Source organism: Euprymna scolopes, chromosome 37, assembly GCF_053919585.1.
Source record: "Euprymna scolopes isolate OS-2025 chromosome 37, ASM5391958v1, whole genome shotgun sequence".
Classification (NCBI taxonomy): domain Eukaryota; kingdom Metazoa; phylum Mollusca; class Cephalopoda; order Sepiida; family Sepiolidae; genus Euprymna; species Euprymna scolopes.
Window position 1 is genome coordinate 75,286,741 of NC_136518.1, and position 18,248 is coordinate 75,304,988.

Sequence of the window (18,248 nt, forward strand, 5' to 3'; positions counted from 1 at the left end):
TAAAAGCAAAACTACACTCTCTTCGCTTTCAGAAACATTCTAAAGAAATCTACTAATTTCTTCATAGTTTTTATATAATCAAAACCACCTTTTGTAGTACTGTGTTAATATCCCAACACATTTATCCTCTGCATAATCATTGTTTTGTTTTTTTGTTTTTTTTTTTAATATTACAAATACAATGATCGTATGATAAAACTACTACTACTGTTACTAATAATAATCTATATACATAAACAGTAGATGTATGTATGTATGTATGTGTGTGTGTGTAAATATTTAACCATAAACTCCGAAACTATTGATCACATAACACTGAAATTAACAGGCAATAGTAATCATACACCAAGGATAGTTTATAACGAATAAAATTTTTGTTTTGATGAATGGATGAATAACGCGTACAGAAATATGTCAGCAAGTTGAAATGCGAGATGTTCATTTCAACTTGCCGGCATATTTTTACTTTCTGCCTAAATTCAATTCATTTCTTAAAGATGTTTAATATTAAATCTTTCTTATCAATCTCTTGATAGCTAAGTAGGTAACGCGACTGGAACGCTAAATATTTTGGTTTTGATTCTAGCTGATGGCACCCAAGTCTTTTTTTGTAAACTTTTGAAATCACTCCTATGTATTAGGTACAATATAATATCTAATAGAGAATTGGTTCTGTAATAATAAATACAAAATCTGCATGAATTAAAATATATTTAAGCGTATTTTACGACCTAGCAAGTCCCTCCGCTAGTTATAATAATAGCAGCTACTGGACCTTCTGAAAATTTTACAGTTATTTTTCTTGTTAAAAGATAAGTGATAATGTTAGCGGTAATTGCATATGTGGTTAGTTTTATTTAAGAGTAACTACATTCTACCCCCTCTCTGTCTCCTCCATAGATTATTATCAAGAAATCTATCTATCTATATATATATCTATCAATGTATCTGTGTGTGAATATATATATATTCTAGAAAATGGATGGCGTTATAAAGGTTGAATGATAACGTTATATCATCCATTTCTCTTTCTAACACCATCCTATATGCTAGATGTGATAAGCGAAAAATGGCCATAGTTTTAGTAGTAGTATGTGTGTATGTATATATATATATATATATATATATATATATATATATATATATATATATATATGTCAGGTCATATCATATGCTACTGGTACCATGTAACCCAGTACTACCTGCCTCATGGTCGGGTCACCGGCAACTAAACTGGTTCCCCCACCAGACTTGTTTGGTGAGGAGGGCGGCTAGTCTCCCTGAAGGATTAAAAACAAGACCTTCCAAAGGGCGAATGAACTCTTTTTCTGGGTCAACGGCCAACTAGCACCGTGTATATTTGTGTGTTTATATGTGTATTGGGGTAGAGAGGGCTCCCGTAAGCCGTGGTGAAGGCAACCTTTCTAGGAGAAGCAAATCTCTGATTTAAAAAACCATAAAGCGGAAGACCAGTACCTGCATTAAGCTGGTCTGCAGTTTAATTTGTTGCTGGCTATCTTGCTCTTGCTTGTTGCTGGATCTCAACATTTTGAACCGAGAGAGAGACTTAGCTGTCGTACAAAGCTTAGATTCTGTAACATCATATTTGTATAGATACTCCCTCAGACATTTGGGCTCCTGGATTTTAAATGTCTGAGGGAGTGGCACTCGTCTGACAAGACGTTGCAATCATCACATCATCATATATATATATATATAGAGAGAGAGAGAGAAACGGCCATAGTTTTAGTAGTATGTGTGTATATATATATATGTATTTTTATACGACATCATCACGTTGACACACTGGTTCCCGCTGGATCACCGAAGTTAAGCAACGTCAAATCTGGTGCTGGTCAGTACTAAATGGGTGACCATTTGGGACTTCCAGGTGCTGTATGTGCTCTCCGCTTATCTCAGCATTGTTTCCAGTCGTCCTGGACTTCTTGCCACTGGACTCAGACAGTGCCGATTCAGAAGATGTGTGGTTGAGGATTTCGCAACGTTTGCCTCACAATTACATGCGTAGCTGCCCCTACAAGGGTATTCTTTGTTTTTCAAAACTAAACGGAGGCATCGATCGGGGTGTGTGTGTGTGTAATGGAGAAAGTAATCTCTCTTTACTCTGATGACTGTAAAGTCTTTGCCCTTTAGTTTCTTAAAACTGATGAGGAAGTTGTATTTAAGAAAAAAAAAAAAAATTGTAACAACAGGCTTCCCCTTGTTTGTTTTCCCTCCATCTTTGAATCGGTCTTCCCAACCCATTTCCCCAATTGTTCTTGCCATAACCTCATCCTCCTCCTCCCTCGCCCGAACACCCCCTCCCTCCATATTTCCTCTTACAAATGATGACTGTCTGTGGGTCCTGACAATTGATGTCACACTGCATCAATTGAGTCAAGTCTTTTTATTTTCATCCTCTTCCCACCCGTCTCCTCTCCCCTTCATTCATGACTTTTATCATTTAGAAAAGCAAAGTAGAAATTAAATGGGTTAGCAATTCTTCATCATAGCTGCCCCTCTCTCATCAAACACACTCTCTATCAACCTACTTTGTTTTTTAGGAGGTTGTCTCTTTTTTTATGTGTAGTTATTATTGTTGTTATTGTTGTTATTACTTTAAGCACTTGCACAAGATTTTGGTCATGTTGAGAGTGGGTGGTTTCTTTATATTCCAATATTTCATTATTCACTTTTCTTCTGCGTGCGCGCACACGCACACACTTCTTGTGTCTGTGGGATGAGTTTAAGTTCCTTCTGACATTTGCATCCGCTGTTTCTTTTGATGTAGAGTTAATGGCTGCAAAAACCAGAAATCTGTCCCATCTGAAGATGTTCATGTAGCCGACACGTGATACCTTTTTGCTTAAACCCATATCAACAAACCTTAAATTAAAAAACAGCGATTAAAAAAAACAAAAAAAAACATGCATTCAAGTGGTAAGTCATCGTAGCTCAATTGTAGAACACCAGGCTGCAAATGGTGTCATGAGTTCGATCCTAGCCCATGCTGATGACGTCTGAAAGCTAGAAACATGCCTGTCCATGGGTATCCCTTTATGAACGTAATACTATCTAATAATAAAAAATAGATAAACGTACGTCCCAACAAAATAAGAGGCATCTCATTTACATATATATAAATATGTTGACATGCACAATTTTCGACACCAGTGTTTTCTACTAATGAATTAAGGGCAGAATAAATTCAAGAATCGATATAAAAATCACGTGAATGATTCTGTGCTACAAAACAGGTACTTTCAAGAATTGTTCATGTTAACGTACTTAAAGGAATAAACGGTAAGATGGTCAATATCTTGAAAATTGGGATATAAACTTTTGTTATTTTTGAATATATTAGTGTTGGGACGATTAATCAGAACCAGGAATCGGAAAAATTAGAACTTTTGGGGGTATCGGATGCCTATTTTCCGACACCTAAAAACGATTCCTTTAATTGTCTATTTTATTTGATTTTGTTTAAAACAAAATCTTCCACTGCTTGTAGTAATAATAAAATATTTATTGATTTTAAATTACTAGTAAAACTAAAATCTTTAGATCATCCCCCACAAGTCTGTTTTTACGTTTTTAACAATATATGCACATTTAACGTGTGTTTTTGCGGTAATCGGCAAAAATAATAACTTTGTAGTTAAATATTTAGAAATTTTTAAAGAATCGGGATCGGGAATTTAGCACGGAATTGGTAACTGTATTGGAATCAGGGAAAATATTGGAATCGTCCCATCACTAATATATATATATATATATATATATATATATATATATATATATATATATATATATATGTTAGTGATGGGATAGACATACCACAGATTGACAAATTTGAGAGAGAGAGAAATATGTTTAAAAAAGATCTGGCTCAGTTCAGGTAGCCTAATTCCTGGAGCTTTCATTTATGCATGTGAAAGTAGTTACACATAGCGCTGTCAGATTTGAAAATATCAAATAAAATTTCTGTAATAAATGCTGAGCATTGTCAGTTAAAATTTGTTATAAATAGGAGAATATTTTTCTGAAGAGCAATCAATAATGTTGAATGCTTAAAATTCAGTCAGGGTTTTTATAATTGCATTGCCATCTGCATGGGATATTGTAGTCTAATTAGAAGTTGAAATCATATGTTTGTGTGGGAGATACTGGTGAGGGGCTAGAAAGGAGAGGGTTATTTGGTGGAAGGGGGTGGGGAAGAGAGTGATTAGAAAATTGAGGGGTTGGTAGAGAGAAGCCGGTGAGGTAGGAGAGCAAATAAGGATGATAAAGTAGGAAAGGAGTGGGAAGAGAAATAAACAAAATGAAGAAGAGGAGGAGGAAGATGCAGTGGGGAATAGAAGGTTGGGAAGAGAGCAGTAAGAAGAAAGATGATGAGGAGTGAGAAAAGAAATAAGGAAAGTGATGAGGAGGATACAGTTAGAAATAGAGGAGAAGTGGGAGGAGGGATTGAGAAAAGTCGGGAAGGAGGTAAGCTAAGAAATAGAAGAATGGCAAGAAATATTGAGATAGGGAAAAAAAGGATAAGGTAGAATATAGAAAAGAAGGAAGAGGATAAAGTTGAAAATAGAAGGGGGGTGAGAAAGGCGAGGAGGGGGAGATAAGGTAGAGGAGTGCGAAGAAGGATAAGAGAGACGAGCAGGATAGATAAGTTTGGAAATTGAAGAGGAGTATTAAGAGATGTAAAGTGAGGAGGAGGAGGATATAGTTTGAAATGGGAGAGGTGTGAAGAAAGTCATCGAGAAAGAGAGAGTAGGTGGAAAGAATTAAATGAGAGATAAGAAAGAAGTAATAAGACGATAACATAGTAGAGGGAAGAAAGATTGAGGATGAAAAGAAAGGAAAAGATGCTGGTAAAAGAGACTGAAGTGAGCGGAGAGAGGGGGAGGATGCATGCGCAGGGGGGGGGGGGATGTCGACAATATTTTTCGATTTGCTGGAACCTTAATCTGTTATGCTTAGTAAATTAGTCCCAATGACAAAGCAACACAACACACGATAAAACCCTTCAAATCAATGTTGGGTGTGGACGCACCTTCTCTATTGGAGGTCCATTGCCAACCATCTTTTATTTTTTAATGCGTTTTTATATTTTTATATATAACCTGTATCTTGATTCCGCATTTCTGTCTTTGTATCCTTAAAGGTTTTCAGATTATAATTAACACGAAGAGATGAGGGGGGGATGGACGGGGTGCGATGGCGTGGTGTTTGAAGAAGTTAATTTCTTAATTAGAAAGACTGATTGCATTTCTAATCACCTGGTTCAATTAATTGATTGACTAATCAAATAAATTAGAAAACTCTTCCTCCTCCTCGTGATGATGGATCAACATTATGCGAGGAAGCAAAAAAAAAAAGAAGAAAAACAATTGTTTGATGATTGTTTAATGAAAAATTGTGTCAAGTTCTACAACAAATGTTTCTATGAATGCCATTACTCTGCTAACTCATCTCATAAGATCGCTTTGTTTCTCCTCCACCCCCATCTAATTCAAACGTCTTTTTTTTTTCATATTATTTGGATTCATTAAGCTACTGTTCTCACCTTGAGTGTTATTTTTACAACGTCTCATTCCATGTAACCTCCGACCTTCTTCAGGTGTATCTTGTTGAACTCTGGAATCTTTTTGTCAAACTCGGGAATCCGCACAGAATTAAAACGGAACCCTTTATTTAATCCACGGGGGTGGTAGCATGCTCTCATTCCATGAGACATGTCTAGGTAAAAGTTCTAAATAATTTGCGATTTTATTTTGAATGTCGTTTGTGCTTAGGATTGAACCTTCAACCTCCAGGAGAATTTAATTTTACTTATGTACAAAATACTTTATCCACTACACCATAAATCCTTGTGGACAATTATAGTATGAATTTTAGAAACCTTAAACCTATTTTTCTTTCTAGACATACAATCCTTATGCGAATAATCGTCCAAAAAATCCAAATTATATAAATAGTCAATCCTCATCACAAAAATTCAGAAACGTAAGTAAATCTTTTTCAGAATTCCAACGTCTTTAAGATGGTTCCATTGGTATTTTCTCTATAAGATATCATTTTGTTGGTCAACTTGTCATATTTAAGCAGTGATGTGTAGTTGAAAAGAAAAAAAAGCCTTCACAGTAATTAAACTTCCTCGTCGTGGCCACACAAGTGATCCAAGCGTTAAGTATTTGATAAATAATAATAAAAAAAAAGAAAAACTTTTTGTGTGTAGAGTTTAGAACAGAATTATCTCCCTTGCTTTTTATTTTTTTTAATCAGGTCAATGTTTGAAATGAAACAAGCAATGCAACAACAGAGAGTATATTGGTCCTTTTTATTGTTATAAACCGTTCTCAAGATACAGTGATTTTGTAATTGGTGTGAATTTTATGTTGACTTGGGAAAACGTGAAAAGCTCGCATTGTTTTTGTAGATTTTCTTTGTTAAGTTTTTAAATTTATCTATTTTATTTTTTTTTAATTCTATAAGAAATTTATTTTCTAACGAGTTTTTTCCTTGTTTCCAGAGTGACAGTGAAGGCGGTGACCAAGTAAGTCACGTTTTATTTCATATTGAACATTTTAAATCTCTTTTCTGACATTCAAATTGATGTTCTGATTTTTTATCTATTATTATGCAGACTGTTATCTTCATCTTTGTTGTTATTTTTACGTTTCCACCCACCTTCTTCACATGCTCCTTTCCGAAGTTTGGAATCTTTCTCTCAAGTCCAGGAACCTACATTGAATTTTGAACTGAACCCTTTGTTTAATTCACAAAGCGTGGATTGTTCTTATTTCGTTGGTCATGACTGGATAGAAGTGTTATTATTTCAAGTTATTCTTAGTTATCACCGCCTGTAGTAGGGATTGAACTTTCAACCTTCAGATGGCTGTGACTTAGAACTGATTGATAATCAATGCTTTTATCTGTTGCGGCATGTGTTGATGCGGTGGTGGCTGATGGAACAATATTCAGTTCAGGTTTTCAAATTCAACATAAAGATTCCCAAGTTTGAGAAGATGAATCTGATGAAGCTCGGAGGTTATATTGGCCGAAACGTTGTGAATATGAGAATAGTAACATGAAGAATCTAAATAACCCAACGAACGAACTTTATATTACATTTTCTTTGAAAGATGCACATAATTTGTTCAGTGAACTAATATATATATATATATATATATATATATATATATATATATATATATATGTTGTTGTTGTTCGTCCATGGGAATGACGAGGACCATCTAATCATCATATATATGTTACCTACAGACAGATTGTTTCACTGTAACGTTACACATATCTTTAATGTGGCTAGATCAGCAACTATCCCATGCCTGGGATCGAACCAACAACCATTGAGTTGATAGTCTATCTCTCATTTTCTCTTTTCTTTTTCTTATTCTCTCTCTTTCTTCTTCTCTTTCTTTCTTCTCTCCCTCTCTCTGTTTCTCTACTCTCTCTTCTCTGTCTGTCTGTCTGTCTCCCTCTCTCTTTCTCTTTTTGTCTCTTTATCTTTCCCTGTATCACTTTCCGTCTCTCACTCTTTTGTTTTTAGGGAGGTGGGATGTTTGATGCGTTATCTCAGTTACCAATGCTTTCTCCTCCTCTTTCTCAGTATCACTTGATAAAAGACATCACGAAGTAAAGGGTTGTTATGATGGCAGTAGTAAGCATAAGACTCTTTGGTTTAGTTGAGTGGAAGGTTGTATTTAGGGGACGTGCACATGAAGACATAACTTTACTCCATGCCTCCCCTATTTTGTGGTTGCGTGTTGTGGCGGGGGGGGGGGGAGAGGATTGAATTCAGTTGGAATAGATGAATACCAAATGTCATCATCCTAATTGATGTCGCTTGCATGCCGTATCCTCTATTAGCCAACGACCAGAGAGGGAATCGCAATAATTAAAGCAAACAAATATGGAGGACAAAAGGTTCAGGCTGGCAGGCAATGAATGGGTCAACATGGCTGCCATTGGCATTGCTATGGCACTAAGCTCAGATGGTTGGATGGTTGATGAAATGGATATGGCTATTCTCCACTGACCAATCAAATAAAACAAACATTTAAACAGAATGTACATGCCACATTCAATTATGATGGTAGAAAGAGCTTTAGAGAAATCTTATACTGTTTCCTTTTGTTTTTTCCTATTAAAGTATATTACTTTCGTTCTGAATCAATATACTCCTGTGTATACGTATATATATATATATATATATATATATATATATATATATATATATATAAACTCACTCTCTCTCTCCCTCTCTCTCTCTCTCTCTCTAAACTCACACAAATATATATAAGGAATAAATGGTAACATGGTCAACATCTTGAAATTTGGATTATAAACTTTTGTCATTTATTTGTGTGTGTGTATATATATATATATATATATATATATATATATATATATATATATATATATTAGTGATAAAACGTTTCCTGACTCTGATTCAATTTCCAATTCTGTTCTTAATTCGAATACTGCTACCGCTTCTGATTCTCTTTAAATTTCTAAATATCGAGTTGGGTTTTTTTTTTAAGGAAGTGGAAATGGTAGGTGGATTATTGCGAAAACCATATAATATGTAGAAATATTTTCACAAATGTAAATAACGCACTTAGTTTTATTGGTAGTTTAACATCAATAAATATTTATCATTTCACCATGGATACGAGTTGGGAAAATTAACTTTTAAACAAAATCCGAAAAATTGAAAACAATGAATCATTTTGGATATCAGAAAATTTGCACAAAATTTTCTGGTTCCAATACCTCAAAAAGTTCTGATTTTTTTTTTAATTCTCAACTCCGATTAATCATTCACACACTAATATATATATATATATATATATATATATATATATATATATATATATATATATATATATATATATATATATATTGTATTTTGTGTACAGAAAGTTGTTAAATGAGACAAGTTATTGGTACCGTCGGTTTCAAGCCCGATAATTAGGACCGTTTAAGATATCCATATCAAGCTCTCTTCAGCCAATACTCATCTAACAGGTGAGTATTGGCTGAAGAGAGCTTGATATGGATATCTTGAACGGTCCTAATTATCGGACTTAAAACCGACGGTACCAATAACTTGTCTTATCTAACAACTTTCTGTACACAAAATATAAATGGGCTCTTATTTTTGGATTTTTCTTTTAATGGAGCACTCTGCTGGATTTTTTTTTTCAAAAGTAATAATATATATATATATTCTGGAAGAGATGTTTTGCATGAAAAATAAATATTTGGATGTTCGAATGTAACTATACTATTATATCTATAGTGTTGGGATGATTAATTGGAATTGGAAATCAATAAAAATCAAAACTTGATGGCTAAAAATGTTTTTTGAAATTGTGTTGTTTGTTTGTTTGTTTGTTTTTTTAAACTTAGATTTTCATTACTGGCACTAATGATAAACAGAATCGGTAATTGTATTGGAATCGGGGAAGGGCGATATTCCAAATTATTTAAGACTGATAGTAAGAACACAATTCCAAATTATTTAAGATGTATATCCGGTCGTGACTGACAGAATGAAGTATGCTACTCTCATAGATTAATTGAAAGGTTCCGTCTGAAATTCCGTGTAGATTCCCGAGTTTGATAGAAAGATTACCAAGATACCCCGAAGAAGGTCAGAGGTTATATCGGCCGAAACGTTGGGCAAATAACATTGATGATAAGAACAACAGTTGAATAATCCAAATAATTCAACCTCATCTCCAAAATTTGAAAACCTGCTTGTTTATATATATATATATATATATATATATATATATATATATATATATATATATCGGTAGTTGTGTTTGAGTGATGGTGTACCAGAAAGGGAGTTTTGACTTGAACTATTGGCAGTAGTTAAAAGTCCCATCTTTCATGTTTCGTTGCTGAGTTCACCTCAGAATGTGCTGCCGCCATCGCAGCTGTTGTTTTATGCTTTTTTCTATCCCCCCTCCCCTCAAATAAAAACAACCGCAGGGAGGGATACGAATTCTAAGGGACACTCCTTGCTACACTCTTAAACGCGGTCTTATGTACGACATGAAAAGAAACTGGAATCTTAGGAAGATCTCCATCATTTGAGCAATTATAAAAACGGTAGAACCCATGAAAAAGAATTTCAAAAACTACCTGGCAAATATACCTGGTGAACCAAGTGCAAGAAAGATACAAACAACTGCACTTAATGTGACAGTTAGAATCTTGAAAAGATCTCTCGGTTGGAATGTATGAGATAATGGGTAAATGTTTCCAGCTAGAGCAAAATGGTAAGGAAAAAAAACGTTGTGTGATTGGTTAACCATCTCGTGCAACCTTATTAAAAAAAAAACCCTGTTGTCATAATTCTAGATGTAGCGTAAGCCAAAGAACTAGCTTAATCCGTCCAAGATGAACGCCATTGCAACAACAACAACAACAACAACAACATATGCTGTTAAACAAATAAATAAAATTAAATCTTTGTTGATATATTCAAACTGTAATCCCTTTTCAAAACGCTTAATTGTTGTAACTAAAATTGTTGACGGCTCTTTACTTTTCTATTGGTTCTAATAAGCCTGCGTGCTACAAAGTGTATCGTTAACAATTCGTTGCTTACACTTAGTCCGACATATTATTACAACGTGTGAAATGAATTCTGTGAAAAATGAAAAGCACATTTCACACATTTTGTTTGTTTTTACATTGAAATCTTTAAAACCAACACATATTTTAGTTATGTTTTTTTTTTTAATATTCTTTTCAAAAGCGAATAATTGCTATAAAGAGAAAATTAATTTTATTTCCTCTTTTTTTTTGTTTGTTTCTTCATTTATTTTAATTCGTAATTAGTTGCATAAATCTTGATTGAAGCCTTCCTGTGCTTAACAATAATTGGAATTAGCCAAGCAAATAAAATTTGAGTTTTCACTTTTTCGCTTCTGGGAATTCAAAACCATTTAAAAAGATATTTTTTTTAAAATTATTTTTTTATTTATTTATTTATTTATTTTTTTGCTTTTGAAAGAATTTGTATTTTTTTTTAACCATTTTTCTCTGGTTCTTTTAATGTCTGATTTTTCTCTTTCGCCCCCCCCTCTCTCTCTCTCTCTCTCTCTCTCTCATTTGTACACTTTTCCGTTTGTGTGTCTGTCTCTATATATATTTTCTCTATCTCTTTCTTGCTTTATAAAGTTATTTTTCTTTTTATTATAGTTCTTTTTAGAATTTCTCTCTCGTAAATCATAATGATTACATTTTTTTAAAACCCATGTATTTTTTTTTCTTTTCTTCTACCTTATATTTCTCTGTACATTTTCGAAATATAAAGAACATTCCTTTAATCCCTTATTTCTAATAAATCATTTTGAGATCCAAATTTGGCTCCATCCCCCTCCCCCGGATATTACTTTGCTTTAACCACAATAAATGCCCGATTGATTGACAGCTTCTCTTTCTTAATCACTTGGAATGTTTGTTTTCTGTGAAAACTGCCAGAAAACACTGACATATTAAGTTGATTGAATTCTTCTGCCCATTATTCTTCCTGGCTCCTTTCAGTTGGAGAGAGAAATGCAGTTGTACATGAAGCAATAAATTCCGTTTCCGGAATTTTCATCTTTCCTGTGCAGTTGATAAAGCATTAAGAGAAAATGGCAAATATAAAAGTCAGCATCTTGAAGGGAATGAAAAATTGGTTTTTGAAATTTTCAAAACTCAATTTGATTTTCGGTTGGTCTTTGCATCGCCATGAGAGAATTTTTGCCCATTCGTTGGTCTGTCACGTTTTTTGAGTTATTTTTTTTTTTACAAGTTTTTATACAAAGAATTTTATGGCAAATTTTTATGATCATTGGTGTCTTGATATGACAATAATCCACATTATGTTTCTACAATTTGGGTAAGATATTTATTGGAGAAGTTTATGTTATTTAAAGAAAATGTGATTTTCTGTTATCAGTCATGCTTAAGCTTGCTTAGCATTTTTGTTAATCTGTCATGCTTAAGTTAGCATTTTAGTTAGCCTGTCATGTTTAAATTAACATCTTTGTTGGTTTGTCATGTTTAAGTTAGCATTTTTATTGGTCTGTCATGCTTAAGTTTACTTAGCATTTTTGCTGGTTTGTCATGCTTAATTTTGACCAGCATTTTTGTTGGTCTATCATGCTCAAGTTTGAACCACATTTTCGTTGGTATGTCATGCTTAGGTTTCAATAGCCTTTTTGTTAGTCATTTCCAAACAAACAAAAATAAAGTAGATATACCCATGCAAATCTTTTGACTGATCTCACTAGAACTCTTCAGATTCAAAAGATTCTATTGATCTGTTGTCTGTAAGGTTGAATTCTTTGCATTTGAAGCACTGACCTGAAACAGAAAGAAAACCTCTCAAAATAATGCTATCTCCAACTGAGCAGAGAATTGAAGCTGTAGAAAACCAGTTTCTTGTCAGGTCGGATGTATTTGGGCTAAATTGGATATAGCGAGACCCACGGGAGGTGGTGTGTCGTGTCCAGTATTAATACCAATATTCTACCCTTGGGGGAAATTGCATGCTCTGATCATGTTAGCTGTAAGTGGGTTTACATCAATAAGGTGGCAACTGGTCAGGGAATCCTGTGACCTACTGAGACATCCATATGTAATTGGTTTCAGTCTACATGCTTGTTGGCAATCAATGTTCACGTCTCTGGAGTGGATGATGGGGTAGAATTGCTGTACAATTTGATTTCCTTCCTCCTGAGATGGTGTTCTTTTCTTTATCCTCTTTTTTTTTTTCTCAATTTTTATATTCAATCTTTTCTGTCCTTCTCTGTTCTTCTTCTTCTTCTTCTTCTTCTTCTTCTTCTTCTTCTTCTTCTTCTTCTTCTTCTTCTTTCCCCTGTCTCTTTCTCTCCCTCCCTTTGTTTATCTCTTTCCTTTTTCCTTCCTTTTCTTTCCCTTCCCTTCTCTCGTTTATCTTTTCTATCTCTTTCTTTTCTTTCCCTCTCCCTCCTCTCTCTCCCCCTTCTCTCTTTCTCTTCTCTATCTCCTTTTTCCTTTTTTTCTCTCCTTCTGTCTCTCTTCCCTTCCTGTCCCTTTCCCCTCTTTCCCTTTTTTCCCTTCTTTTTTCCCTTCCTCTCCTTTTTCTTTTTTGTTTCTTTCTCTCTTTCTAAATTATTTTGATCTTTTTATCTTTCAGAAGTTTTTTTTCTTCTCCCTATCTCCATGCACGGATTTGATCCCTAACGATTACAAGCGAATGAATATCTACAGTATTTCTTTTAACCAGTTCAGAATTATACAGAATCCAATGAGATATGGTTAGTTAGTGTATCTTTGGTAGTTTCTGAATTTTAGCTGAATACATACAATAATGGAAATACAACTTGGCTTTATAGATAATAAACTAGCAGTAGTACCTGGCGTTGCCCGTTGCAAAAATCTAACATATTTCTGTTACCCCCCCCTCCTTTCTCTCCTTCTGTTTTCAAAATTTTAGGTAATATTCATCTGGGGCAATGTCATTCAAGAAAATGTCAACTTTGTGGGTCTTTGTTTTGTAGGGTTTTTTAAAAACTTTTAGTTGGACATATAAACATACACAGACAGCTGCCCTTTTATACGATAGAAGATAAATACTTTTACATACATACCATAGAAAATTTGTTCCATTCTTCCTTTTAGATCTGCTTGCATTTCCAGTCTGTTTAGAAAAGCTGTAAATCCATTTGGCATTGTTACATACAAAGTGTCAGGTCTGATTGTGATTTACAATTTAAAAAAAAAAAAACTCTTTTTAACAAGGGACAATAAGGGCTACCCACCGTCCCTTCTGAAAGGCTATTACCTCAACACGTTATCGATAGGCTCTTTTCACTATGTTATGTCTCTGTACGATAACCTCATTGCTGTTCAACCTCCATGAACCTTACCTGTGTGTAAGCAATAAAGGGGCTGGTTTTATTGAACATGATTCCTTTGTGTTCCTATTCATTCCACTATTTTCTGCTCACTTTTTCATATCTCTTATGTGCTGACTCTATGCAACACATGCAGGTGTGGGCCTAACTTGACCAGCTGCTGTATGAAATTGAGACGCAACGTTTTGTCTTTCGATTTTCATTACCATAATCATATAGTTGACATTTGCGTTTTGTTTTTTTTTTCTTTTCTTCAATTGTGCATCATTTGTGTTTAATTTTGCAGTAAAGAGGCCCCAATCTTGTGGACCACATGGTTGGGGGGTGGAGGGTACGATAGGAATGGAAGGGTAGGAAGAAATCTTGACTTTGTTACTTGGATTTATAGCCTTAGAATTACTTGTAACAGGTGGGGTTCTTCTACCTTATTCTCAGATTGTATTTGAACAGTGTTTAATATCAAACTACTTGACTTAACATCTCTCTCTCTCTCTCTCTCTCTCTCTCTCTCTCTCTCTCTCTCTCTCTCTCTCTCTCTGTGAAAGCTACATTTCAAATTTATGTGTCTAGGTCTACCTGGCTACATACTTAGTACACTGATTGTTTAGAAACATAAAGGAATCATAAAGAACCAATATAAGCATGAATGTATCAGGTCGGTGCAAAAGATTTTGCCACTTTGTAAAAGGGACATTTTAAACGATTGTAATTCAGTTTATGTAGTTTGCTATTACGTAAACATATCACTATGATTAATTTAGAAGTTTCTTTCAGAATATTAAAGCATCGTTTATATTTTTCTGCAATTTTCTCACCCATGTTGACCCTAAGCTTCTTTAGTTAACAGAAAAAGGAGTCATCTTTCATCGTAAATAAGGCAAGGACAACAGCATATTTTCATTGTTTTGACTCTCGAGTGTGTATCTGTTGATATCTTATATGCTTTTGTATAGAGTGATGTGATTCTCAGTTGATTAACTGTGTCGGATATATACTCGAGAGTCAAAACAATGAAAAGAATATGCTGTTATAGCCCTAATCATAATAATGTTCGGCCTTAGCAAAACTGACCAGATCTCCTAGTAGAATCTGGTTGAGAAATCTTGCCCCATCTCTCATATTTATCTGAGTTAGCTCCCTCAGATTAACACTTACGTTGAGGATTACAAAACCATTTAGAGAAGGACATTGGACATAAGTTAAATGCCTGTTTCACATTAAAAAAAAGAAATTTTACAAACAAGCCATTCAATTATTGACAAATGGAATTAACTTATAAAGAGCAAATGTCGCTATTGTTATGAATAAAAAAAGGGTTTATTTTCAAGATGAAATTTTAAATCGTCAAAAACTTTTGCACCAACATGATACTTGCATTAACTCTTATGAATGTGACTTAGGAGTATCTTAACATACTGATAGTGAGCAGATTAGTCTTAATGACTATTTGGATGAGAGTGAGATAGCTTTGCATAATATGGATGTGTGCATTGTTATGCTAAATCAGGGCTCTCCAAAGTATGGCCCGCTGGTCTTTAATTTGGCCCACGGAGCTCTTATGAAAAATGTAAAAAAATATTCATGAAAAATTTTTGAAATGGAAATGTGTGAAAATAGTTTTCTTTTTAATTTTTTTTTTTTAAGAAAAAAAGATTTAAAAAATGAAGTTCTGAAGCACCAGTTTCACAAAAAAGCGAAACTTTTTTTTCACAAAAAAGCGAAACTTTTTTTTCACAAAAAAGCAAAACTATTAAACTCATCATCTTGTATGGGGATGCTGTATCTTCTTCATCTTGACTCTCCATTGCCGGCCCTTGTTGTCTCTTGTCTTCTGCACCTGTGCATTGCATCCCAGACAAGTTTCCCTTTTGAAAGAAAGGTTGGGCTTTGCTTAATAAAGTTCATAAACCATTGCAATAATACATTTGTAAGTGACCCCTTCTCTCCTTCCATACGAATATTATCAGAAATGAACCAATTTCAAGCTTCGAAAATTAACACTGACAAATAAGAATAGAGTTGAAAGGATTTTTGAATGTTAATTTTTTAACAAAATAATCCTACACTGATTCAAACTTTGGAAACAAATGGCCGGTTAACTGTGTTTTATAGTGATTTATCTATTGTTTCTTGTTTAGTTTATTTTTTTATTTTGGCCTGCATAGCTCTAAAAAGTCAGCATTGTGCCCCCCCCCCATTCGAAAACTTTCTTAGCTTTGTATTTCTCTAAAATATTCTTTTAATGTTTATGTGAGCATTTAAAAAAAAAAAATGATTCCCTCTTTCCAACTAATTTGTTTAATGCCTTTTTACACACCATAGACAAATATGTGAATTAGATGGCACAATAATAAGGTTGATTTACTTCTATATTATCTATATGTATATATTCACAGTTTATGAATTTTCAAATTGAAATCAAAGTATCTAGCGTCCTGGCTAAGATCACAGTGTAGCATCTGTTCTAATGCTGCACTAAACTTAATTTGTCCTTAGGCAATAGAAGGGACCTTCCTATACTGAGGCAATTTTTATTTTGCCTCTTTTTGGGAAGCTGGTTTTTTTTCTACACTAAAAACGACCTTGTGTCACATTTTGCTTTCATGGGCAAGCAAATATATATATCCATACATCTCAAAGGTGTCCTTCATCACCAATTCGCAATTCCATTAACCCTTATCCTCAAGTGGCTTTTGGGACTTGATAAGCAGTGATACATTAGTACAAAATATGTCTTGAGGGAATTTATTGTGCATTATTTTTTATGAATAGCTTTAGTTTGCAAAGTTTTAAGAAATTCTCGCTTCACATACAGCAAAAAAGTTAGTTTGACCCCATAGCCCTGTGCAAAATGGTTACATGTATGTCGCAGCTTGTCTGATATGGACGGAAAGGTTGCTAATGGGAACATCTGGTCTTGGATAATTTTCACATTATCTCCATTTTTCTTATTTAATGCCTGCTCGTCTCTTGTTACGTGTATTATACACTTGTATATTTTGGACTCGGATCTGAAATGCTACCAACAATGACACGTTGACTTTACCCCATCTGTGGATATGTGTGTAAGAGCATGCATGCATTGCATTATCGTTTCTAGTAATACATCTTTCCCAACTGTCTATCAAGCTGAAGACCGTAATATTAACATTTCATACATTGCTTAGTTCTTTTGTGTGTGTATATATATATGGACAAAAACGAAAGAAAACCTGTGGCCCTTTTTTTTTTTTTTTTTTTTTTTTTTTTTTAGAAAATTCTCAGTGTTTCATCCCCATTTTCAGGGGGCTTCGTCAGGAGAATGATAAGGATGATTGAGTAAAATAAAAAAAAAAATCTTTGGTATATTTTATTTTCCTCAATCATCCTCGAGTCTTGAACTTCTGGTTGGCTGGCTTTCATGACTTGTGTGAGCTGCGACGTTGTTCTATTGGACTTCCAGTTTGTTGACTTTCATGACTTGTGTGAGCTGCAACATCGTTTGACTGTGAAAATATATCATTTCTCACATTCTGAAAATTCTAATATTTGTTTGCTAGGTTAGCATGTTGGATGACATCGTAGCAAGTGCTAAAAATCCTACCTGTGAGACATCGGTGTGGGTTCTCAGTGGTTGATCACACCCTTTGTTTGAGATGAATTAGGTGTATTCTATCGTCGGATTTTGCCGCAGTTTGCTTGATCGGTGTTAGATACTCGACTTTGTTGCGTGTGGTGCAGTGGCTCAAATGGCAGATTTATATAGAGAGCCAGAAAGCTACAGATTGCTGTAAATATTGGCATTTTGGCCAACTTAACTTTTGATTTTCACGTATTTGGGGCTCAATGCCTTTTTAGACAGATCTTTATAGGATTTGAAACAATCGTGTGCTTTCAATATGCCATAATCAGATACGAGCCATTTGAAAACAGTGAAAAAGTAAAATGCAATACAGTGAGGAACGTCTCTCTCTTTCTTTCTCTCTCTCTCTCTCTCTATATATATATATATATATATATATATATATATATATATATATATATATATATATATATATATATACTAGCAAAAGTACCCGTCATTGACTGGGTTCAAAACCAACCTATAGAAAATGGACTCTGATTTATGAAAGTGTGATAGGTTATGAAAAGGAAGGGTTGTAAAGAGATAGCTTCAAATTTGGTGGTATCAAAACCAAAGCAAAATATGATGAAAGTAAGAATAAAATAGATAAATCCCATAATTTATTATACCATACCTGTTCACACTGAAACACTTATCACAATATTCTGTGGATCTATATTAAAAAACCTTGTCAAATTTTGTGACATATTTCC

The 18,248-nt window shown here is 34.1% G+C and overlaps 1 protein-coding gene across 6 annotated transcripts in view; it reads left to right on the forward strand.

The window, feature by feature from the left end:
* LOC145261228 (uncharacterized) overlaps window positions 1-18,248 on the forward strand; it is a 447,422-nt gene that overhangs the window by 191,942 nt on the left and 237,232 nt on the right. For 5 of the 6 annotated variants that reach the window (XM_080119597.1, XM_080119595.1, XM_080119596.1 and 2 more), the window contains exon 6: window positions 6,533-6,556. The exons of the other annotated variant lie outside the window; for it this stretch is intronic. In XM_080119597.1, coding sequence (XP_079975723.1) covers window positions 6,533-6,556 — 24 coding nt within the window. The remainder of the gene's footprint in view (window positions 1-6,532; window positions 6,557-18,248) is intronic. 6 annotated transcript variants of the gene reach the window in all.